Below are 24,304 nucleotides of genomic sequence, written 5' to 3' on the forward strand. Positions count from 1 at the left end.
CCCGGGGCGGTCTCCCCTGCTCCCCCCAACTCTTCACATCGGTCACCAGAGCAGGGGTGTCAACCTCATCCTCACCGGGGGCCACATCAGCCTCACCGCGGGTGCCTTCCAAGGGCCGGAATAATTTGGGGGCTGTGTACGTGTCACTTCTCCTTAACTGTGAAGGAGTTGAAATCACACTCTGCCCTCTGAAGACCGATGTGGCCCTGGGTGAAGACGAGGTTGACACCCCTGCTCTGGACCACCCGGGCCACCAGCTGTTCGGACCATCTCTCTCTGCCAGCCGTGTCCGGTGTGTGCTCCTCACCCCCGGCCCTACCTGGTGCGTGCCCTGTTCTAACGTTCCCTTTGCTCTGGGGTCTTTGATCTCCGGAGTCCCCCTGAACTAGCTGTGTTTACAGCGTCATTGTGGAAGCCATCTTAACTCTGAGAGGAAACAAAGGAGAAGCACATGGATACATAAGAACTGGAGGTAAAGGACTGCAAAGCGTCTCGAAGACACACGCAGGTTTCACTGCATATTCGTGACCCCCAAGGGTGTTTGCAGGCCTGTGCCTTTGGAAGCCCCAGACGCCCGCGTGTCTGCTGTGAACACAAACCTGAATGGATGTGCGTCACCTGTGACTGTGCAGAAAATGAGGGCGAGGTGAGAAAATTGTGCCCCTTCCAGAATTTTTCCCCGTGCATTTTGCTTAGGGAAGGTGACCGCGTTTTTAAGGGTCACTGGTTTGGAAGGAGTAACACAGCACCGAACAGTCCGGGTGACTAGGGCCTGTGGGCCCTGGGCAGGCAGGTGTGCAGGGACAGTGTGACACTGCAGTGGAGCGTGGCCATCCCCGGTTCCCGCAGACAGAGTGCGTGCAAGCCCTGTGTCTCTCTCCAGCAACACCCCCCGCCCCCTGCCCGCGGCCCCACCTGCTGCAGAAAGAGTGAAGGGCGAGTGGACACCGCAGTCATCTGGTCCCAGGACTGAAGAGCACGTGCACGTGGTGCCCTTGCGGATGGCTGGGCGGGGGCGGGGGGGCGGGCATGTGGGGTTCTGCCTCCCGTAAATACAATAGTTTCGACAGCAGTCCCAGGTAGAAACTCGACATAAATTCATTTTCCTTTTAATTTAGGCTTTTTTTGTTCATAAGAAATGTGCCCTGAGGGTCTGTCTCATATCTCTCTCTCTCTCCCCAGGCCCTGCCTCAATAAATATTTGATTATGCTCCGAGCAATAGCACACGGGGAGTCTGGGGCCTGGGAAGGGTTTGATTCACCGTTCCCTAACTTGTGGCCTTAATCAGACATTAATTATTCTTTAGCCATGAACAGGCAGAAATAATGCTTACTTTGAAGAAAAACATTTTGAAGATGAATTCATGCGTATAAATTAGAGCCTGTGTCAGTAAAAATTTTGTTAAGAGGAAAAGAAGTACCAAAGAATAATATGTCAGAGGCTCTGAATCATCCGACTGGCTCTTCTAAAAACAACAAGAAAATTATAGTTCCACGAAGAACAGAGCCGTCGTTTTTCCTCTTGCATGGTGCCATATCTCAGAATTAAGTGCAGTTTGATTTCATCCAGTTCTAGGCTTTGGAGAGTAAGCTTTTTCTGGGGAATCGAATCACACAGAGGACCTGGGTCGTAAGAAGTTATGAAAACACGTCACTGACTCGTCAAGAAGCCTTACTTTTCTTTGTCAGTGAAATAGGGGAAAGGATAGTCACCGGTGGCTGTGTGATGAGCATTTGATGAGGATAACATGTGAGATGCTGTTTGCTTAAGTGCTGAATGCAATTAAAACATTTTAGGACAGAAAATCATGTAGCCTGTGAAGTTCTGTAACATCAATAAGTGCACATTTGAGCTTTGCACTAATCTTTAACCTCAGTACCACCTAATGTTAACACAGCATTTTTCCTAAGCCTGGATAATGTTCCTCAGACACCAACACAGAACATTGTCGTATCTAATTGGTTAAAAGACCCTGGATTTGTTTTATTTTTAAGGAGACGCATTATTCTTTTCTTGGAGGGTTTCTATGAACAGGGCTCGCGGAAGCACCCAGAAAGAAATGAATCCTCTTCAGTCACATGTGTGTTTTCTGTGTCCCTGCAGAGGACTCAAAGGAGAGCATGTCCTGAAAGGGGGCCATTTAAATAATTGACTCCCTGTTGCCTGCAGGGTTGCAGGAAATTGCGATTATTCTTCTCCGTGAGGGATGTTAATGGCGTCGGAGGCGCCTGTGTGACAGGTGATGTGTCACCGACGTTTGTGGTATTTTATGACTCAATTTGTCATTTTTGGAAAGTGCATTGTGTCTCACTGCGCCCGGTTCCATCTCGATAACGAAATCGACCGCGGGTTGCAGGGAGGGGCCTGCCGCTGCTGCTAGAGACAAGCGTGTATTGTGAAGCCTGTAACAAAGGTGCTACTTAGTAATCACACGTACGCCTGAGCAGCGTCGTATAATCAAGCATCTCATTTCTCCCGACACATCTTACCTCTCCCGCAAATCACAAAATAACATAATTTTCTTGTTAAGAGCTCTTATCTCTCCCCTGCAATTTAATTAATGCTTGCTAAGAAGAGGTAGCTGTCAGATGAGAATTGAATTCTTGAGTTTTCTATTGTCTTCTGATGGAGTGGCAATCGAAATCTTTTTATTTAGGTATATTATTTTCAAGAACTTTTCGAAATGATAATTTCCCAGCTTTTCTGATTATGAGGAGAAATTTTTAGCATTTGAATAAATAGATGGAATGGTTGATTTTATTCCATAAAAGGAAATAATGGGGAAGCCATCTAACAAAGAACACAATGAAGATATTTTTTTTTTAAGTAAGAATAGCTATTATCCCCCAATCGTATTGTTCGGCTTGAAAATTTGGGCAATGTGTGCCTTTAGGGTTAGGTACAGGCAGCAGGGAAGTAAGCCTAGCTTCATTCCTAATATCTTACTTTTCTAAAATTACTCATTCATTCCACCAGTATTTGTCAAATCCCCACTTAGCGTGAGCACTGGGGATTTCGTGGTCGAAATGCGGACCCGCGGGCCCTCATGGCAGGGCTGGCCTTCCGACAGGGAAGCGCACAGGCAAATACATACAATGATGGCTCGTTCCAGTGAGTGTCGAGGAAACGAGCCGTAGATTGAGACAGAAGCTAGCACGAACAACCTGTCTGACCCAGAAATGCTGTTCTCGGAAGGGCCATCAGAGGAAGTGGTATGAAGCTGGAATTAGAAGAGAATTAGCCTTCAGACTGAAAAACAGAATAATCTTTGCAGACACCCTGCCATCTACTTGTCGTCTCTGATATCTCTTCATAAAAGTTTAAAATGGTTTTTTTCCCCAAAAAGGTCTTCTACATCTTTTGATAAACTTATTTCTATCTTATTTTTATTTATCGTAAATGATGTATTTAGGAATGTTTATTTTCTCACTGTTATTTTTGGCCAGTCTAGAAATGCAGTTCACTTTGGCATATTAATCTTCTATCTAGCGATCATCTAAATTATTTTTAATTTTAACAATTTGTGGGCTCTGTGGGATTTATTAGGTAGAAAATTCCATGATAGATGCATGCCATAGGTTTGTCGCATTTATTCAGCCACTATACTTTGCATTTCCTTTCCCGCTTCTCATTGAGCTAAAAAATGCATCATACTGTTATTTGTGACGGGACTTCCCTGTATTATTCCAAACTCTAAAGGGAATGCTTTCAAGGTTTACTCCATGAGTAAGGATGTTTGCCAGAGTACCTATATGTATTTTCACATACATGCGTTTAATCAGATTAAGGCAGGTCTTACCTGCTCCTGTGTGCCGAGACACATGAGCGGCTGCTGGGTTTCGCGGACAGGGTTTCCATCCCTGCTGATACAATCGCATGGTTTTTCTCCATTGCGAGATTTTTCATTTTAACCAGCCGTGGATCCCTGGGGTAGAAGCCTTGCTGGATTTGGCTTGCTCAGTTTTCTAGGACTCTCGTATCCATGTCTCTGAATAAGAAAGCTTCATGATCACGTGGCGCACAGCCAGCATACACGGTCTGTCCATCACGCCTCACCGAAGCCGGGAAGATGACCTGTAGGTACCGCTGCTCACGCCAGAAGTGTCCGTTTTGGGATCGAGGCCATGCTAGGTGTGTCGTACGTTTCCACACGCTGGACTGATTTGTGTGAGATGCCAGCCTGCGTGACGGTGGGTGGGAAAGACACCTCCTGTAATGCATTAGGGGCAGACCCCCGCTCACTGCTTAGCCCTTTGGGGTGGGACAGTCTTTGCACCCACACGGGCCCCCCACTGAGCTTGTGAGGAGATGCATTCAGGGGGTGCTGCAAGGGGAAGGGGTGCGAGATGACCATCTCAGGGACCAGTGGGGAAGGGCGGGTGACGAAACAGTCTGTAGAACAGGTTCTTTCTCAGAGAGAAAAGGGGGACCCCCTAGACGGCTGTGTTGCGGGGAGAGAGGACCAGGATGGAAAATGTGGTCTGTGTCCTCCTGTCACCTAGGCAGCTACTGCTGCAGAAATGGACTGTGAGGAAGCTGCGTTCTCCATCTGTAATTTGTGTAAGTGATACCTGGACAAAATTGTTGGTGATCATGGCAATGAGCCCCCCTGGAATTATCGTGCCAAGAGCATACAGTTCAGTGGTTAGGCAGATTTGCTTCCAACATGTATTTTCGTGGCGCAGGTAGTTCCAACATTTTTACCAAAAGTGAGTACTTTCTTGGGTCTAGGGAAGTTGGAACACGCACCCCAGCAGTCTGAGGGAGCCCCGCCAGTGGTTGGTGTGAGCTCGAAGTTTCAGGTTTCGTGTGAATGTATTTGAGTTTGTGTTCATTTAAAAATATTTTGTGTGCTTTCTGCAAAGCATCTGTGACGAGAAGGCGCTCTAGTTCATCATCGTGTGGGTGGTCTAAACCATCGCCGAGTGGTCACGGGGTGTAGGAATCCCAGGCTGGGAAGCACACGGCACGGTCTCATCAGGAAACGGTGTCAGAATCGAGAGGCCTTCCTGATGTTAAGATTTGCTTCTACAAAATCAGTATATGTGAAAAATTGAATGGGGCCCTGGCCTGGCGCGGCTCAGCTGGTTGGAGCATCATCCCCTACACCCAAAGTCTGCGGGTTCGATTCCTAGTCAGGGCACATTTGGGATGCAGTAGGTCAGTGTTTCTCCTTCCCATCGATGATGTCTCTCTCTCTCCCTTCCTCTCTCTTTCAAATTAGTAAACATATCCTCGAGTGAGGATTTTACAAAAATTAAATGGGAAAAGAAGGAAAATATTTCCCAGAGCGGGACGGTGCCTCGCACGTAGGAAGGGCTCCACAAATCACTGTTGAACGGACTAATGTCTTTTCTGAAACCTAATCACTAGTCTCTGGTAAGTAAGAAAGACTAAAGGCCTAAGAGAACGTTTGGAATATTGTGGCCTTCAAAAAAACCCCAACCGGACAGGTGTTTCCATTACTAGGAAGTGTACCCCGAAGTACCTTCAGTGTTAGGGTTCTGTCATTCCATAAGTGGCAAGACACTGTCATCGCTTGGCTTCCAGTGGGGACACTGAGCAGCATGACTTGGTGACCCGCTTCCTTAGACTGGAGGTGTTTTCCTGACCGTTTGGCTTTGACCCTGACTTGGAAATGGACATGACCGAGCATCCTTGCGTGGACTTGCTGGCCTGGCCACATTGTCCAGTCTGGCCACCAACTCTGAGTCCTGTGGGGAGCTTTGGGGAGCTTTCTTCGCTACCGATGGTGTGTCCCTTTGTTTCTGTGGGCCTGGTCCTCCTCTTCCACGCAGGTCCTCCGTGGGGACTCCCTGATGTAGGACAGGCGAGTGAGCCGGCACTTCGCCTATCCTGTGTCAGGACGTTGATGAGGCCCTACCCTTCCATTATTACTTTATAGAGTGTCCCTCTGGCCTAACCTGCGCTACCCGTACATCATTCAAAATGATCCTGTGAAATAGATTCTTTTCTTTTCTCCTCACACCTGGAAGGGTGAGCAAACCTCACTCTCCCAGGAACTGAACTTGCATGAGGTCACCCTGTTGATGAAGGACTTCAGAGCCAGGCCCTAAGGTCACTGACCCAGGAGGGTGTGTGACGATGAATCCTTTAAAGAGAAGGAGCCACAAACAACTTCCTAATACCATGGGCAACTGACATGTTGTGGGAGCGAGTCTTGTAAGTTTTCAGAGCAGCCACATCCATTTTTTTTGTCCTAGAAGGAACTCTAGGGCAACTGAAGCATGAAAACACCGAGTTAGAAACCTGGATAGGGAAGCGCCGTCTCGCTCTCGCTGGCTGGAGTCACCCAGCCCCTGCTCTGCGGGGCAGAGAACCTTCGCTGGGCAATTGCCTTACGGTTTGACCTCTCTGCCTCCGACAAAGAGCTCTAACCCTTCATCATTTCCGATGCTCAGCTGTGCTCGTGTGTATCTGGTTAGATGATGCCACCGCCCACGCCGCCACAGCAGGTCACTTTGGAGGCGTCAAAGCTTGCTCGAGATCTCGACTCCTGCTGACCTCCAAAAATTGTGTGGTGCTCTGGGTGTAAATGAGCGTTTTGCACCTTCCCTGGGGGTGCACCTCACCCAGCACGGCTCCGACTGCTGCCTTTGGGCCTTCACTCCCTGCCCCGCACCCCTCCTCCAGGATACCTGGTCAGCAAGCAGCCTTGCGCCCAGCGCCCACCCGAAGCCTCGTGATCCTGCCTCCCAGCACTTTAACCCCCTCCTCTCAGGGGCCCAGCATCTCCAGCATCTCCACTGCACTTGCTCCCATTCAGTCCAAATACTCTCGGTGGAAACCCTTTAGGACCTGCCAGCTGTCCCCCTCTTTCCTCACCCTCTGCCGGTGGTCCCCTACTCACAGGGGCCCCCTAGTCACACTCTAGGTAGCAGCCGTCATGGGCCACCTGCAGCTCTTCGGAAACTCCAGAATAAGCGTGCTTCCAGGACTGCCACCTGCCAGTTGCGTCACCCGTGACGCAAAGCGCCTTTTCTTCGGCTGCTTTTTCACTTCTCCGCTTCACCGTGAGCCCTGGAGGGCAGGCTCCCGGATGGGCCGCGGGGCGGGGGCTGCTGGGTGGAGGGCGGGTCAGTGAACGGGGATGAAGCAGCCCCTCTCTGCCACTGTTCCCTGTGGCTCCAGAGTTCCACTTCAGTGGACCGGTGTCCTCCCCCACTCCTGTCTGTCCACCATCCCTGCCTGTCTCAGACTTGGGGATCTGTCGCAGGCACAGCTCTGCCCTGGTGGCCAACTTGTCGTGTCTTCCCATTGCCTGCAGACTCCACACCCTGCTCAGGCTCATCCCCACTTCCAGTGGGTCCGCCAGCCCCCCTCCCACCCCCATCCCCACCCCCGGCTGCGTCTCAGGCCTCCACACCCACCTCCAGTCCCCTAACCTCTTCCCCACGCTCTGCCACCCGCCTCGGTGTACCGAGTCCGTGGTTCCCTTTACACCGGATCCCCACGCAGGTGTCGCCTCACCACCCCCGCCCCCAGCCCCTGCCTACCGGATTCACAGCCACAGCCTCAGCCTCCCCCACCCCCGCCGGAATGAATCCTCCTTCTGAAGCGTGGAGACGCTTCATTTTTCCCTGCATTAGGACACAAATCACATTCTGCTCTGCACGGCAGCCTTGGGGTTTGCTTGATCTCTGCCTATCCGTGTTCCCACAGACTGCAGTCTCCCTGAGGTCAGAGCTGAACCTGCTCAACCCGGGGAGCCACCGGCTCTGTGCGGTCAGCGTGGAGAGGGGGCCTGCCTCGGCTCAGGCAGACTGGGGCTGAGTCTGTGTCTGGCCACTGGGAGCTGTGTGACCTCTCTCAGTCCCTCCTCCTGGGGCCCCAGCTTGTTGGAGGAAGACAATGCTACCAAATTCACGGCACTGTTATGCAGATGAAGTGAAATAATGTATGACTTCCCGAGCGGTCATTATTCCAGCTGCTGTTCCCGGTACCCCTGTAGGCACCCCCGTCAGAGAGGGATGCTGTTTTGTTTGTCCGAGCGCTGGTATTAATGGTCTTCACTTAACAGCGTAGCTGATTTCTGGCCACGCATAACAACGGAGGCCAAAAATGACCCATTAGCCTTGCTGGTAAATATAGACCTTTTTTTTCACTCGCTTACAACCTTTTATTACGTATTCCGGTATTACACTGTACGGGGGGATAAAAAAGGTTGCTTGCTCCTTCTCTCCCCACCAACAGAGGGCCAAAGAGCCTCCAGGGTCTGCGAAAGGAATGACCGGAGCTTGGGCCGTTTTCGGCAGCCTCTTGGGTGCTGTTTTCCAGTCCAGGCCAGGGGTGAAGTCTCCTCCCTGTGCAGTCCCTGGCACCTGCCGTGCGGCTGGTTGCAGAGGCACCTTTGGCCCGCCAGGTCTCTAAGTCGCCTTCCTTCCCCCTTCGGTGAACTTTTATTGAGGGCGTGTGTTCCAAGGCCGGGCGGGGCGGGGCGGCGCCCTCCGGAAGCACGGTTCCTGTCCCAGGGAACTTGCTGACACTGAGGTCAACAGGTGGACCAGACACCTAATAATATTACGCTTCTCTGTATTGTCAGGAAAGGCAGAGTTGGGGTTTTTTGTGCTTATTATCAGCGCTTCCTAAATTGAAATCGCGGGGAGCCGATTCCGTGGGGGGGAAATGCTTCATGTCTCCCCTGCCAGCTGAGATAACGATGAAGCAATCAAAGCAAGAAAGAATACCCAGCTATAGCCACAAAGAGGGCGAGAATTGATCATATATACTCAAAACGTACACATCGGTTTCCACACTCGGTGAGAAGAGGCTCAAACATAGCGCTAGAGCTAGACCGTGGCGGAGGGGCGGCGGGTGCCAGAGACCGAAGCGCTGGGGGGAGGTAGGGAGTCCGCTCCGTTTCACCGACTGGTGGTGACGGCGGAGCTGGTGCAGGAGGCGGCGGCGATCGCGGTGGTGATGCTGGCGGGGACGACGGTGGTGATGGTGGCAGAGGTGGAGGTGTGATAAGAGATACGATTTCGTAGACATTGTCAGGCGCTGTGCAAATCAACTAATCTTCATTACAGCGTGCAATTTTATAAAAACTCCTGTGTGATAGATAGTGATCTTTGTACATGTCCATTTTACATGTGAAGAAACCAGGGCTTCTGCGAGGAGTCTTACCGATGTCACAGGCCTTGTGACAGCCAGAGGTGGGACTTGAACAGGGATTAGTCTCACATACAATCTGTCTAAAACCCAATGTGTGCTAATGAGGCCACCCGCCTTTATTCTGTCCTGGAAAAGCACTTAATAAATACATGCTGACTATGCGACTATGTGTAAGTGGTGTAAAACATGTACAAGTGCAGAAGCATGTATATAAATATAGATATGCCGGATATAAAACAGCACGTCAGTGGATCCCATCTCACAGGTCGGTGGGCGAGGTGCAAGGGGGTGGGCGGACATGTCTCACCGGGCGTGTTGGAGGGGTGCAGGAAAGCTGTCTGCATCTTGAGATAAAAACCCGCCTCCTTTACCCACTATTTGAGTGAAATTTGACAGGCAGAGCCCTTTGGCCTTCTGGTTGGGTGTGGTCGTCTTTACGGAAGTCCTGAGACGCCAGGTAGTTGAGCATTCTGCAAAAAGCATGGAAAACTGAGGACCAGGGATGGGAAGGTGAAGTGAATGAAACCATGCTTTTTAACATAAACGTTATCGCCACGGACAGTAGTGGTAACGAGAGTGTTAGTGCAGAAGAATTTTTAGAGAACTTTTAGTTCGGTTTCCTTTGCTTTATAAAGAGGGAAGCCGCAGCCCAAGGTTGGTGGGAGTCAGCCAGGGGCAGGCGCTCACTGGGGGCCGCCTCCAGACCACTCAGCGTCTCCGGCCGGACCCAGTGTTCTTCCGACTCTGACCAGTTCGTGCCCAGTACATTCTGGTGACTCTTCAAAAAATACATATTCTCAAGCTGTTTTGATATAATGTTCGGCTTCGGTTCAGTGACTTCGCTTAGTGGCCAGACCCTGCTGATCAATTTGTCCCTCTCTGTGTCTGATTCAGCTCACGGAAGAGATCGGAAAGCTCGAAGATAAGGTGGAGTGCGCCAATAACGCTCTGAAAGCGGACTGGGAGAGGTGGAGACAAAATATGCGGAATGACATCAAGTCTGCGTTCTCAGACATGGCCGAGCGGAACGTCCAGTATTACGAGCAGGTGACGAGTGGTTGGGGTGTCCCCTCATGCATCTGCAAAGTTATCTCCTCTTGCACTCTCTATCTGTCCTGTGTGGGAAGAGTATTAAGGAAACAAGTGTCCCATTCAAGAGCCTCTTGGCGGCTTGGTGCCAAAGGTCTTGCTGGGTAATGCAGTGATGCTGAGCCCACCCACTGAAACAAGGGTGTGGGTGACTCGTTTTCTTTCTTCTTCCACACAAGCCCCCGGGGCCTCGGGCCACTGAGCTCCACGGGAGAGGGACTGTGCCACCACGTGGCTGGTTGCTTCCCCCTCAGTGTCTTGTTCTGGGAGGATTTGTGTTCCTCACAAGGACTTGGTAAGGCTTCCTAACGATTCTCCTACCTTCCTTCCCTTGTCCCTCCCTTCCTTGGACAGTGCAGGGTCCGCAAAGCGAGGGCAGAAACCTCAGTTACAAGGAGCGAAGTCTGTCCATGTCCCACCCCTCGAGTTCCTGCCTGCCCGACCTTCTGTGTCTGTTCAAAACGTCGGGGAAGGAGCGTGCTGTTCTTTTTTTAGTTTAGTTGACTTCAGTTACTAACTTGTTTTAGTGATGGAAAGAACTTAGTCACCATTTTGCATTTCAAATGATTACTATTAGTTGAAAAACTAACAGTTCCCCAGAACAGTGATTATTCTAAATGAATTTTATCCTATCGCTTTCTTCATCCAGCATGTTCTAGACATGTTCTAGAAGAACATATATCTTTCACCTTATCTCCGGCTGCATTAATGGATACGGGAAACCAACACATCAGGAAAACTGTTTTAGGCTTTATTATCTATAGTCGCTCGTCAGTTCAAAGATGCTATAAACTAAAAGATTGTACTTCTTGACAGAGTAGCTAGTGGGCAACCAACTGAAAGCATTCCTAAGAAAATGCCTTGAAAATCAGAGCATGGAATATCTTATCATTGATTACAATGATAAAACAAGAAGTGCTTTAGGGTATAAAATCACATGACAAATGCACCTACTGTGTTTTCCTTTAAATGGTAAGATCTGTACAATTGTTCTAAGTCAGGACTTTCTTTATTTTAAGAGAAACTGTCCACAGCCATTCTGTAGAACTCCCACAGAAGTATTTGGTTTTGATCACACCTCTCACCTAAATACATACTTCTGTCATTCTCTAGACTGAATTCTGCTTATACAAAATGACTATTTTCTTAGAAACAGTCGCATTAGCCTCACGTGCCATGTTGCCATGTCGCAAATATTGTTCTTCACAGCACTTGGTATCAGTATGTTATGTTTTTATGCTTTCCTGAAAGTGAATTATATTCCTAAATGTTCCTGAATATATGCGCACACCAGGCACACTTCCTCTCGGATGCGTGAATTTGCAGGAATCGTTGGTTTTCCTTACTGTAACCTCAGAGGACACCACAGCTCCGGTTATTCATTTTGTTGTTGTTTTTTTCTGAGTGAGTGACTTCTAAGTGCTTGGCACGTTGGTCCATGCGTGATCAGGGGATTGGAGCCCCACAGTCAAGGCTTCCCAATGAGCCCCCAGACTGTGCTGTGTTTGTGGTTCAGTCACGAGGTGCTGTGATGGGCTAACTTCAGAGTACCCCGGTCACACAGGAAGTCACGCAGGAAGTGAGGTGTTCCGCCATCTTCCCATCCCCTTTCTAAATGCCATCACATTCTTATGGATATATTTCTTGTTTTCATCAACATTTGCAAAGATGAACCCCCAAGGGGGTTGTTTCTAGTGTGATAGATGAAATACAGTATAAACATTTGCCTTTAGACTTACTTTTATGAAGTTAAATGGTCACAGCTGGTTTACAACTTTAAATTTAAATATCAAAGTGATAGAGGAAAGTCAAATTATAAATATAAGACAGAGGTCTGTTTCAGAAGGCAGTTATTATCAGATGGAAATGTGCTTAGACATGTGGATTTAATTGGAGACAGTTGACACCAAATATAAAATAGAAATTTTATAAAATGAGGTCATTCCCATTTCGTCTTGTATGACCAGCAATTAAGAATAATTTTATTCGGTATTTTTCTGAAAATGAGAAGAGCAAAACAATAAAACTCCAAATCCAATTGAACATGACTGAATCATTTCAAAGTCTATTAGTGCCCAAATAACCAAAGACAGTGATTTCCTGCTAGAATACGAAGGAACACTAAAACCACAAAACGTGACCTGTCCGGTCGGCTGCAGGGACATTTCTAGTTGTGCTCCAGCAGGTACAGAAGAGAACCTGCTCTGGTTATTGATGCTGGTGATGGTGATGATGATGATGGCCATGAGGAGATGTTAGAGGACGAGTATATTACAGATCAAGAAGATATACCCTTTGAAAGTTTGATTTTAATGTCAGAATCCGGAAAAGAACACATAATGTGAGTTTTTGCCAAGTACAGCAGTGTGTTGTTAGGTGAATATACTGCTTAAAGCGATGGCATTTATTCCTTTGCACCGTTTATCTTAGACTAGTCAGTGGATGGAGGTCCTTTTCTCAGAGGCTCAGTGTTTTTCTCATTATGAAATCCACTCGGGCATGCTAAGAACAGGCAAGAATGGCGGGAACAGAGCTAAGGGCACTGACAAAGAAATGTATTGTGTACCCATAGCCTTTCCTCCTAGAGTGGTACGTGTAAGTACAGGTACAGGAAAGCAATGCACTATGGTCCGAATATTACTGAAAGTCTGCATGGCCCTTTCCCACTGTGCCAACACGAGCGGGTGTGGCCGCATCGCCAGGTCAGGGGCCACTCCATTCGGATGCTCTTAGTCCTGTTTCAGATGTCAGGGGCCTCGTGTAAGATCACTCACTTAAGGTTCCACTGGCGTCAAAACCCTGCGCTGAGCGCTGCGGAGCATCCAAATTCAAACTTAAATCTTGTCATTAGGAAGCTACAGCTTATTAGGGAAGAAGAAGGAGTACGCAGATTTTTCACTTGATCAATACAGCTTTACAGTGAATTCAAGTTTTAGTGGAAAAATATTTAAATTACCCGAATCCAAATGCACAGTCTTAGTAGAAAGGGTGTCATCACTACGGAACAATATAAATATACGTGTCTGCAGGGCATTCTGGGAAGCAGGGACACAGTTACAGTGGGCGCTGCTTTCCGGAAAGTGAATGAACAGAGAAGTCGTGATCGGGGTGCCCCCTGTAGCCAAATGAATAATCCAGCTTCTTTTCCTAAACGCCAAGTCAAGCTACCGTATTTTTCAGACCATAAGGCGCACCTGGGTTTTAGAGGAGAAAAATAAGGAAAAAAAATTTGAAGCAAAAAATGTGGTAAAGTATTTAATAACATAAATAACATGACATTTCACCAATGTAAGTGTAAAGCTACATTCGGACTATAAGATGCACCCCTCCCCTTTCCTCCCAAATTTGGGGAAAAAGTATGTCTTATAGTCCGAAAAATACGGTACTTATGGGCCACATAAAAATTAGAGAAATTTTTTAAAAGCTAGTAATTGTAACAGACCTTCTAGGAGCAAGTGACGGATGGGCACGGACTGTCCCGGGCACCCTTCAAGGACAGTTGTGTCCACTTAGAAATGTGTTCCTTGTTATGTTGGGGAATGGAGAAACTCTAGCGAAGGAATCACTAGCTTTCACTTGACTGGCGCACTGCCCCCTTGGGACCGTTTTGTAAGTTTCGTGAGTATTTCAGACACCCTGGCCCAAGTAAAGATGGCCCCATGCGGTGACTTCGAGCGACTCACTCATCTCTGCAGACAGTGATGACAGAGACTCCCGCGGGTGGAGTTTAGATTACTCTCTGAAGCTGCGTTCATTCTTAAAAGCACTGGTGGTCAGATCAGTGCCGGCCTCGGCGCTAGTCTGTGCAAATTAAAAGGGGAAGGGGGGGGGGGGGCAGCATCCCTGGGCTTAGTGCCGCCCAGCCCAGGGGACAGGGGAGCTGTCCTGGGGGGAGGTGCCCTTTCCAAGTGGGAGGTGAGCGCAAAGGGAGGAACCCCCTGTCTATTCTCAGTCCTAGTCCCAGAATTTCATAGAACAGTTTTTTAAAAAATGACAGGAAAGGTCGTGGTGATTTTCAGAGTCACGGACTCTCAAAGGGACGTCGACGGAGAGGCGTGGCCAGTTCTAGACGCAGGAGGGAAGCGGACAACAAGCAGACGTGACCGCCCCCCCCCCCCCCCCGGGACTGCACCTGTGACCCGGGGCCGAGAGAGGCCAAGCCGGGCCCTGGGAAGGCGGAGGAAGAGGGACTCAGGGGCGCTGATAAAGCACGCACCACGAATTCCTGATGGAAACCGTGCCAAGGAAACAGAAAACAGAACTCCCGTACTGCAATTTTATTTCACTGGTGTTTTTCCCACCAAGGAGAGTGAAAGTGTGCGTTAAGAGATTTAGGCAAATATAAATAAAAAGGGACTAAAATCTGGAGTATTTTAAGAGATATAAGATCTTGAAGAAAGAAGATAGGTTTTTTTGATAAAAAAAAAAATACATAAATCAAGTCGGGCGCCTGCCTCTGGCTCATTACAAAATCTTCCCCAGGTCCGCTCTGTGCCCAGCCTCCTGACCCATCAAACAGAGGGGGTAATACCCTTTGGTTACCTCCCCCCCCCCCACACACGGCCCTCACGACTCTTTTGGAAAACAAAATTGGAAAACATGTGAGCTGCCTTCAAACAAAGCGGCCCACCATCAGGGCTGCACCTCCGTCATTGTCCAGTAACCCAAACGCAAACGTGCTCATTTCGGTTTTCGGGGGGCGGGAGGGGGGGGTGGTCTGGCTAACCAAGCACGGGCACGCTCGATGTTTGAAGCATCTGGTGCCAAAGTGGGCCGACTTCATATAACGGGCTTGTTGTTAGTCAAAAACTAACAGTGATATGACACAGAAAAAGTCTGAGCGCAAAAGATACGCATCCCAAATTTGACTCACGGACGAATCCTCGCTAAGAAGATTCTGATCGCCTCAGAACTCGTGGAGCCCCCGTTTTCCCAGCTGCAAAAGCGGGACGCGGAGTAAATGAAGTCCGAGGCTCCTTCTCTCCTCAGCGGAGCTTGGGTTAGAGATGGAGGACAAACAGTCAAGACATGACCACAAGGGGGCGTGTGCAGCTAATGAGTCGGGAATTTGGCGCTCACGCCTGGCAGTCGTTTCATTATTTGCAGTATTTGCAAATGCACATTTGTTACTTTGGTTCTTGGGGGAGATGTAAAAGCAATATTTTAAAAAATACGAACCCCGTATTTTTAGTTATGGCTATTTCTAAACGTATACGTGGGCAGGGGATTCTTAGAAGCTCAATGTGGACCTTTCCAAAAACGAAAATTTTGAGTAATTTTCAACTGTTGCAAGAACAATAGGTGTTCCTCCCCTCTACCATCGTCTCTAATGTCTTTCGAGACTGATTTCATAATGTTAACATATGCGGCTCCCGGAAGGTTTCATTACTGGTCTGAATCTTAGGGGTAGGTGGTGAAAAACAATTCCCACAACGTTCCGTGGCCCTCATCTGGGGCACGGTCCACAGTTTTTATAGGGCAGTTTCTTTTGCAGTGAGGTTGGCCTCCTGGAGAGGCGTTTGCATATTTGAGCTCAGTGTTTCTTCAAACAAGAGCGATGTCACCTGTGCCCAAGGTCGTGGGAGGCAGCATTAAAGTGCTTAAAGGACATCCAGGCGCGGCTCTTGCTTCCCGTTTGCTGGGAGAGATGCGGTTACCATGGTGCTGTCTGAAAGGCACTCCCAGATGCGCGCAGTAGGGGGAGGAAGGGGGAGCACCCCAACTGTTGCTCTGCTGTGGAGATTCCTGGTTTGGAAAGAAACACGTGGGTCCTGACCGGCTCCATGCATTTCCTGGGCACGCGGTCCCTGGGTCGGGTGTCATCCCGCAAAGCGTAAGGCCGTTGGTTTGATTCCGGGTCAGGGCACAGGCCTGGTTGCAGGTTCGGTCCCCGGTCAAGGCGTGTGTGAGGGGCAACCGATCAAGGTTTCTCTCTCACATTCGTGTTTCTCTCCCTCGCCTTCTCCCTCCCCTTCCCTCTCTCTAAAAATAAATAAATTGAAAATTTAAAGAAACAAACAAATATATGGTAAGGCTTGGCTTATATCATGTTTTATAACAATAGATAATGTTATTTTAGGCAAATCTATGGTTATTTTACTTTGTTACAGGGCTATAGAGGTAGTATTTATTCATTTGAGTTTTGTGATAATTTGAATGAAACTAAATTTTCTTTCTTAAGTTTTATTTCACGATTTCAGTTTACACTGAGGGTTATTCTGTCGGAGTTGCAGGTGTGCGGCGTAGTGGTGAGACAGTCACGTGCTTCACACAGTGATCCCCCCGATACTTTTGGTCCCCGCCTGGCACCGTACGCCATTATCACAGTATAATTGACAACATTCCCTAAACTGTTCTGTACCCACGCATCTGTATTCCTTAACACCATCCCCCTTTCCACCCAGCCTCACAGCCCCCGCCCCCTGGGGACCGTCAGTCTGTTCTGTGTGTCTGTGAGTCCGTCCAGACGAAACCAGGTTTTCCGGTAGCTGTTCCATGAGTGGGGCCGCAGCCTCACCCACGAGGCTGTTAAACCGTGTGTGGGTGTTACCACGTGGTGGCCGAGAGCATGGGCTTCAGACAGGTGGCCCGTGGCCTTGAGCTGAGAGACCTGGAAGGCTTGTCCGTATTCCAGTGTCCTTTCTCTGGGGCGCTGGGAACCACCGTGACTGCTCCGTGGGTCTGTCCGGGTGTGAGGATGAACCGAGGTGTGTGTGTGCGGAATAGCGTGAAGGAAGGTGGACGAAAAAGCCGAGAAGCAAATTTCGGTGTTCCTGGTAAGCCACTAACAGGACTGACCGACTTTGAGCTTTCATACTCGGAAACACTTTTCCGGAGTCTCGGCCAGCTGACCCTTCACGGTGGGGCTTCCTTCCCTGGAGTGCGAGACTGCCAGCGTAGGAAGCACTGGGTTGGCCAGAAAGGCCAGTCCGTTTTTTCCATAAAATAAATGACACATGTTTCATTTTCATGGGTGACTTTTTTTTTTTAAAAAAAGCTTTTTTTTAAAGATTTTATTTATTTATTTTTAGAGAGGGAGGGAGGGAGAGAGAGAGAGAGAGAGAGAGAGAGAAACATCAATGTGCGGTTGCTGGGGGCCGTGGCCTGCAACCCAGGCATGTGCCCTGACTGGGAGTTGAACCTGCGACACTTTGGTTTGCAGCCCGCGCTCAATCCACTGAGCTACGCCAGCCAGGTTCATGGGTAACTTTATTATTGTGGCTGTTTTGAGTATGTCGGCTATCTCCTATGTGGTATAACGTTGATTGTTCTCAATAAATGTCTCAATTTGATCATTATCAACTTCAGCTGGTCCACCCGACCGGGGAGCACCGTCCAGCGAGAAATCTCCAGCAGGAAACCTCACAGACCACATTTGACACCTCTGATCAGCCACAGCACCTTCTCCGCACACCGCACAGATCTCTTTCTCATTTCAGTGTGTTTTAGCCTTTCCTGAAGTAATAAAGCGTACTCTACCAAGTTGTTGCTTATCTTCTTCCGTCTTCAATGTTAAAATGGCTACACAGAAGCCCTGGCTGGCGTAGCTCAGTGGATTGAGCTCGGGCTGCGAACCAAAGTGTTGCAGGTTCGATTCCCAGCCAGGGCACATGCCTGGGTTGCAGGCCACGGCCCCCAGCAACCACACATTGATGTTTCTCTCTCTCTCTCTATCTCCCCCCCTTCCCTCTCTAAAAATAAATAAGTAAAATCTTTAAAATGGCTACACAGAAATTCAATTTTGATAAAAAATTTTCAAATGAAGACTGATATGACAACTGTCACAATACAGCCTAACAAAATTGTTTCCGATAAACTTAAAGACAACTAAGCACTACTAGAGCCATCTTATAGGGGGCGGGGGGGGGGGGGGACAGCGTTTTGGCCAACCCAACAAGTCGCAGGCTGCTCAATAGACAGATAATATATACAGAATCCTTGACTCAGTGCCCAGCACGTGATAAGGTCTCAGTGAGTGCAGACCACTGGTAGCTGCAGCAGTAACTGAGACTATGTCTCATTTGTGTGTGCGTCTCTGGAAGTTTTTTGTAATGATAATTATCTCACACATATCAAAGACCAAGGGGAGAAGTAAAATTCTGCTTTTGATGCATTCTCGGTCATGCCCCTCCACAGAGCAAGGCGTGTGTGTGAGCCGTAGGTGATGTCAGTCAGCCCCCCGACACCCGCCCGTCTGGTTCTAGGAGGAAAGGTGACGGCACCCGTGGTCCCAGCCCCTTCCTCTGGGAGCGCATGCACAGGCCCAGAGGGGGCAGGGGTTTGCCTGAGGTCACGCGGAGGGATGGAACCTCCTCCCCTCCCACCGGCTTGGAAATACTCACTCTTAAATGTAGAGTTAAACTTCCTTTGGAACCAAAACATTGTCTAAGTGTCCCATCTGTGTCTTCGAGGGGCTTGGAAACAGGTGTGTAGGGATAAAGGGCTTTTGTGTACCTGCGGGGTCTGCTTCCCCAGCTCAGGCTCCGCGTAGCCCCTCCTGCAAAAAGAAGCGGCAGTTTGGGGCCCTTGGCTCCGCCCCCAGGGGAGGAAGTGCCGGATTCCCAGCGAAGGGGGACTTGTGACAAACGTGGCCGGCAGCGTGGACAGGACAGGCACTGGCCCACCGTGTGTCCATGGCGCAGCCAACAGAATAGTAAGGACTCCCCTGAAAGTGGAATTCCTGTGGCTGATTCTGCAATGATTGTACAAGTACCTCTGGGTGCCACGCTAATTTTGATAGATTTCCGTTCACTTCACTAATTGTGAAGAATTAAAAGCGGGGAAAAAAATCAAGTCCTTGATAGAAAACAATGGGAAGCCTAATAGCTTTTTAAAAATGTAATTTGCAACAGTAAACAAATCTCACCCTAGGTTTTCAGATTTTTGTTGTTATTGTTTTGATGACTCTTTATATCCCCCAATTATCAGTGTCCTGGACTGAACTACATTGTTTCACTATGTCGCATAAACAATCCGTTTCTTAAGTTCTTACTGAGTGTTGCCATGCTCGAAAACACACGAAAGTAAAAAGATAGACAAGTGTTAGATACTGTCTTTTATTACTTTAGATAGATGTATGTGGATTAACTGGGTAAATGTGTAATGACTTAATATTCAACATTGGCAGGAGGTGGTAGTTCGCATTTATTTAGTAAAAAGTGTGCTGCCAAAATTCCACAGCGGATCTGGCAGCGTCAGCAGCTGCACCATCGTGGTCACAGCCTCAGCTCCGCCGGCCTGGCGACCCCACTCAGGACTCAGCGGCCCGAGGCAGGGACAGGCTTTCTGGGAGAACAAAGTTCGAGCGCCATACGAGCCAGCATGATGACTGGTTCATGGTTGGGTTGAAAATGCCGGGTTTTCGGGGGCCAGGATACTGTTCTCCGTAGTCATGTGCGTTTACTGAGTACCGACTGTGTGCCCGGCTCGGAGAAACTCCATCATCTGCAAAGGGCAGGGGTGCTCGTGGGAGCAGGGAGTTCCCACGAGGTGGGCAGGGAATCCGTTTCCATCCAAGTGCTGGGTTTCATCGGCCCGTTTGGTCATAAATTTGACTTGCGGAAATTTGGCTTAGGTTTTTGCATCCATGTTTACGAGGGGTGATGGTTTGTAGTTTTCTTATCGTATCTTTGGTTTGGGTAAGTTGGAAGCTTTTCTGTGTCTTCAGTTTTCTGGAAGGGGCTGTGTCGAATTAATACGAATTCTTCCTTGAATGTTTGGTAGAAGCCAGTTGGGCCTGGAGTTGCGTGTGTGTGTGTGTGTGTGTGTGTGTGTGTGTGAGAGAGAGAGAGAGAGAGAGAGAGAGAGAGAGAGAGAGAGGTATTTAACACCACATTCACATCCACTTGGGTTGTCTGTTTTCTCCGGAGTGAGTTTTGGTCGTCTGTATTATTCTTGTTTATGTTGCATTGATTCCCATTCTGATCTTTTCCGGTTGGTTGGTTGGTTCGTTCTCCTGCTTCCTTCGGGTTTAATTTGTTCTTTTTTTGGGTTTTTAAGGTAGAGATTTAAATCATTTATTTAAGACCTCTCTTCTTTTCCAATGTAAATATTTGGTGCTGTAAGTTTATCTGTGTCCTGCCTTGGTGCCATCCCCAAATTTTCGTATGTGGTGTTTTTATTTTTATTCAGTTCAAAATATTTCTAAATTCCCTTTTAATTTCTTCTTTGATGCAAGAGATTATTTGTGTCTTGTCTATATTTCAACTATTTGGGGATTTTTCAGATATCTTTCTATTACTGGTTTCTAATTTAATTCTATTACATTCAGAGAATAAACTTCATATGATTTGACTGTTTTTAAATTCATTGAGACTTTTTGCATAATCTGTTATTTTGCAATTCATCTTGCATTTGTTCCTTCTGTTCCTTGCTCCCATTTTCCTCATTACGCCTTCCTTTGGATTAAGATACAATTTTGCATCATGTCATTTTAGATCTTTTGTTGATCGATTAGGTCTGACCGTTTGTTTTATTATTTTAGTGGTGACTTTCAGGCTGATTGGATGTGTCTTCTCTTCTGTCTTCAGGTGATATTACAGCAGCCCGCCTGTCACTCCAGTGTCTGCATTTATATTCTTCCACTTCTTTCTCCTGGCCTGTATGCGCTTTTTTTTTTTTAGCTTTTTTTTTTAGATTTTATGTATGTATGTATGTATGTATTTGTTTATTTAGAGAGGGAAGGGAGGGAGAAAGAGAGAGAGAGAGAGAGACATCAGTGAGCGGTTGCTGGGGGCTGTGACCTGCAACCCAGGCATGTGCCCTGACTGGGAATCGAACCTGAGATGCTTTGGTTCACAGCCCGCGCTCAATCCACTGAGCTATGCCAGCCAGGGCTGTATGTACTTTTTGTCCTACCTTTCACTCATCATCGATTATAATTCTCACAAGATCATATTACTATCATCAGTTAGGTGGTCAGTTATATTTTAAACCTATTTAAGTACTAAACCGTTACGTATGCAGCCATGCGGTCACTGTATCTAGGGCTCTTCACACCTTTGCACGGATCCTTCTTTTTATCTGCTCCTCTCTTTTCCACCTTCTAGACTTAAAAATAAAAACGTTTTGGTCTGATGGTGATAAATCCTGTAGCTTTTGAAAGTCTGCAAATATCTTTTATTCTACTTTTGTTTTTGAGGGGAATTCTAAGTGGACAGTGTGTTTTCCTCCACCGCTTTAAAAATGCTGCTGTACTGACCTCCCATGTTATTTTGGACAAGAAATATGGGCGTCCTCATCTTTCTTCCTCTGTGCACAACACACAGACTGTTCAGACTGTTCTGCGGATGAACTTCGCCCAGACAGCCGAGGCCAGGCCGCTGACAGAGGAGCCCTGGGCACAGTGGCCATATGGGCCACGTCACCGTGTGGTCACCGTCACCATCTCCCGCCTCTCTGACCCTCTTGCACTTCCTGTGGCCCGTTAATGACCAAGTCTAGGCGCCTAGTCCCAACAGACCACCGTTACATAACTGCTCATTTTTGAGCACTTGGTTTGTGCTGGGCGTTCGTCCTGCCTAGAGATTTATACAGGTGACGTAAATTTAACTTTCCCTAGCAATCGCTTCAGTGGTCAGCACGCATGACCATGAACCCGAGCTACGGCTGCAGACACTCTGATAGAGATGGCCGGCTGGCGCACACTCGCAGGTGGCAGGTGCCGCCGAGGGGTTCGGATCCGATTACGGTGCGCCCGGGTCTCCGCCCCTCTGCCCCACACCTCACACCGGCCCCCTCCCACCGGAGGGTCTGCCTCCTCCTGCGTACCCGGGACAGCGGGGTAGCAGCGCAGTGTTTCAGCCAGCCAGTCCATGCTAGTCTTTCCCCCTTGCAGAGGCTTGCCCCTCGCTGAGGGGCAACAGTTTCCCTCATTAAGAATGAAAACAGGTAGAAAATGACGAGCGTCCTGGCAAGCTGGCGGCAGGGTGGAGGGAGGCAGGTTGCTGTAGGCCGGAGGGGAGGACTTCCATCCTTTGACACTGACCGTGAACCGCGGCTCATCTGCTCGTGCTGTGTGCTCTCCTCACTCAGTGCCTCGCCACGTGGGAGTCCTTCCTCTCGTCGCAGAGCGACTTCTGCTCCAAAGAGCCCTGCGAAGAGGATCCTTGACCCCGCGGAGGACTTCCGTGACCCTCGGGAGGGAGCGCCGCTTGGCCGAAGTCATTCTTCCCGGGTGGGCCGTGCCCTCGACACAGTGGGCGCCAGACGCTCCACACCGTCTGGAAGACCGAGCAGCTGAGCTCAGGTGTTCCGGATCGCTGACACAAGCTGGGAGATGTCTATATAGCTATATATACATGTATGTATATGTATAAATCTTTGGCTTAGTTTTCATTATGTTCTTAAATTTATATGCCAATAACGAAATATAGAAATTTTTTTCTTGCGTATTTGTCTGTGGACATGTCATTTTAAATATATTATAAAGACTCGATTTTAATAATAAAAAGTTTCGTATGAAAGGACGGGCTGTGGTCTGTTCCTTTCCTGCACGGAGCTCTGGCCTCTGGAGCGGGTTCTGATGTGACGCCACATTCACCTGGATTTCGTCATCGTTTTCTCTGGACATGATTCCCTTCGATATTAGGAATTCGAAATACATAGAAAAATGGTTTAACATTATTACACATTGCTGATAACTGTTCCAAAGTTGGTTTGTTCAAAGTACTTGTTTTCCACAATTTAAGAAAGGTACCAAAATAGATTTAGATTATTATTTGAGTTATTAAATTAAATACCATTATACAATCATATCCCCTCTAGTAAAATTGTTTTGATATTTTTTTACACCGTCTTCACTGCTCCCATCCAGCTTTTATTTTTAGAGTACACGGCGTTTATCAGATTTATTCGTCCCTTTATTAATCAAACGTCTACTGTGCGCGAGGCTCGGTCCCCGTGCCCAGGACCCACGGTGGTGAAAACGACACAGCCCCCTGCCTCTCCCCCCAGCCTCACATCCCAGCTCTAGCGGCCATGCACAGCGATTTCCTGTTCCTTCTATGGCCGTATTTGACCACTGAGTACCTGATAGTAATGGAGTATTTGCTAAGTTTGGGAAATAGATGTTGCTCCGGACTCGAGCAAAGTCGGAGGCGTTGGGTCCTGCATGTGACGTTGCACACACAGACCTCTTCGTTTGGGAATAAGCCCTACAATGAGTGCCATACCCAAACACCCAGACACGTGAAGCATCTTAACTGTTTTAGTTCAGATTCTTTTAACAAGAAACATGAACACATCTATAAATGCAAGCCTCAACCCTTGTCTTAAATACTGGCCTGTGGAATTGTTAAACCGCTTGCAGGGACAACGCTGGCTCCCTTATCCGTGTTTGCTGACAGCTGGAAGCCCCGCCTCCCCCTCCCCCCTGCCCACGCGGGGCAGCTGCTTAGACAGCCAGAGGGAGCCCTCGTGGGGCCCTGGGAGGGAGTTCACACTATGCAACCCCCTCTCTGCTGGACTTTTCATCACCTGCCTTTCGGCGGTCGCTCCCCACCCTGCCCCCACTCCCTCAGGCCGAAGGAATCACTGCTTTGCTTTTTCTGCCTACCTGCCCATCCAGACCTGCCTATTCTGGGTAGTTCCTATTAACGGAATCATATAACACGTGACCTTTGTCTCTGGCTTCCTTCATATAATGTTTTCAAGGTTCACTCATGTTGCAGCATTTATGAATACTCTATTTTCGTTTATGGTCCGAAACACCCCATTGCATGGAGAGACCACCCTGTCTTTGTCCGTCATGTTGGTGTATCCTTTCACGAGAGACCCGGAGCCGTTTTCACCTTCAGCTTTCATGAGTAACGCTGCTGTACAAGTGTGTGTGTGGGCGTGTGTCCTCATTCCCCCCGGGTCTACACCTGGGAGTGAAATGACGGGGTCGCATCGCAGCGACACAGAACCGTTTCCAGAGCTGTGAGACTGTTTCCGGGGGGGCCGCACCGCTCTCCGTGCCCACCGGCCGTGGGTGCGGCCCTGACTGCTCCGTCGCCCGTCACACCTGTTGTCTTCTGCTCTTTTCTATCCTTGACGCCCTCGTGGCAGGCCCGGGGTCGCTGCTGCTTGAGCTGCGCT

The 24,304-nt window shown here is 48.6% G+C and overlaps 1 protein-coding gene across 1 annotated transcript in view; it reads left to right on the plus strand.

The window, feature by feature from the left end:
* The window catches only part of SNX7 (sorting nexin 7), a 46,709-nt gene extending 24,260 nt beyond the window's left edge, over nt 1-22,449 (plus strand). The window contains 2 exon segments of the mRNA XM_028503011.2: nt 10,031-10,183; nt 22,259-22,449. Of these exon segments, the coding sequence (XP_028358812.1) occupies nt 10,031-10,183; nt 22,259-22,336 (231 nt within the window). The 3' untranslated portion in view covers nt 22,337-22,449.
* Nucleotides 22,450-24,304: the final 1,855 nt, after the last annotated feature.

This window comes from Phyllostomus discolor, chromosome 14 (genome assembly GCF_004126475.2).
Source record: "Phyllostomus discolor isolate MPI-MPIP mPhyDis1 chromosome 14, mPhyDis1.pri.v3, whole genome shotgun sequence".
Taxonomy (NCBI): domain Eukaryota; kingdom Metazoa; phylum Chordata; class Mammalia; order Chiroptera; family Phyllostomidae; genus Phyllostomus; species Phyllostomus discolor.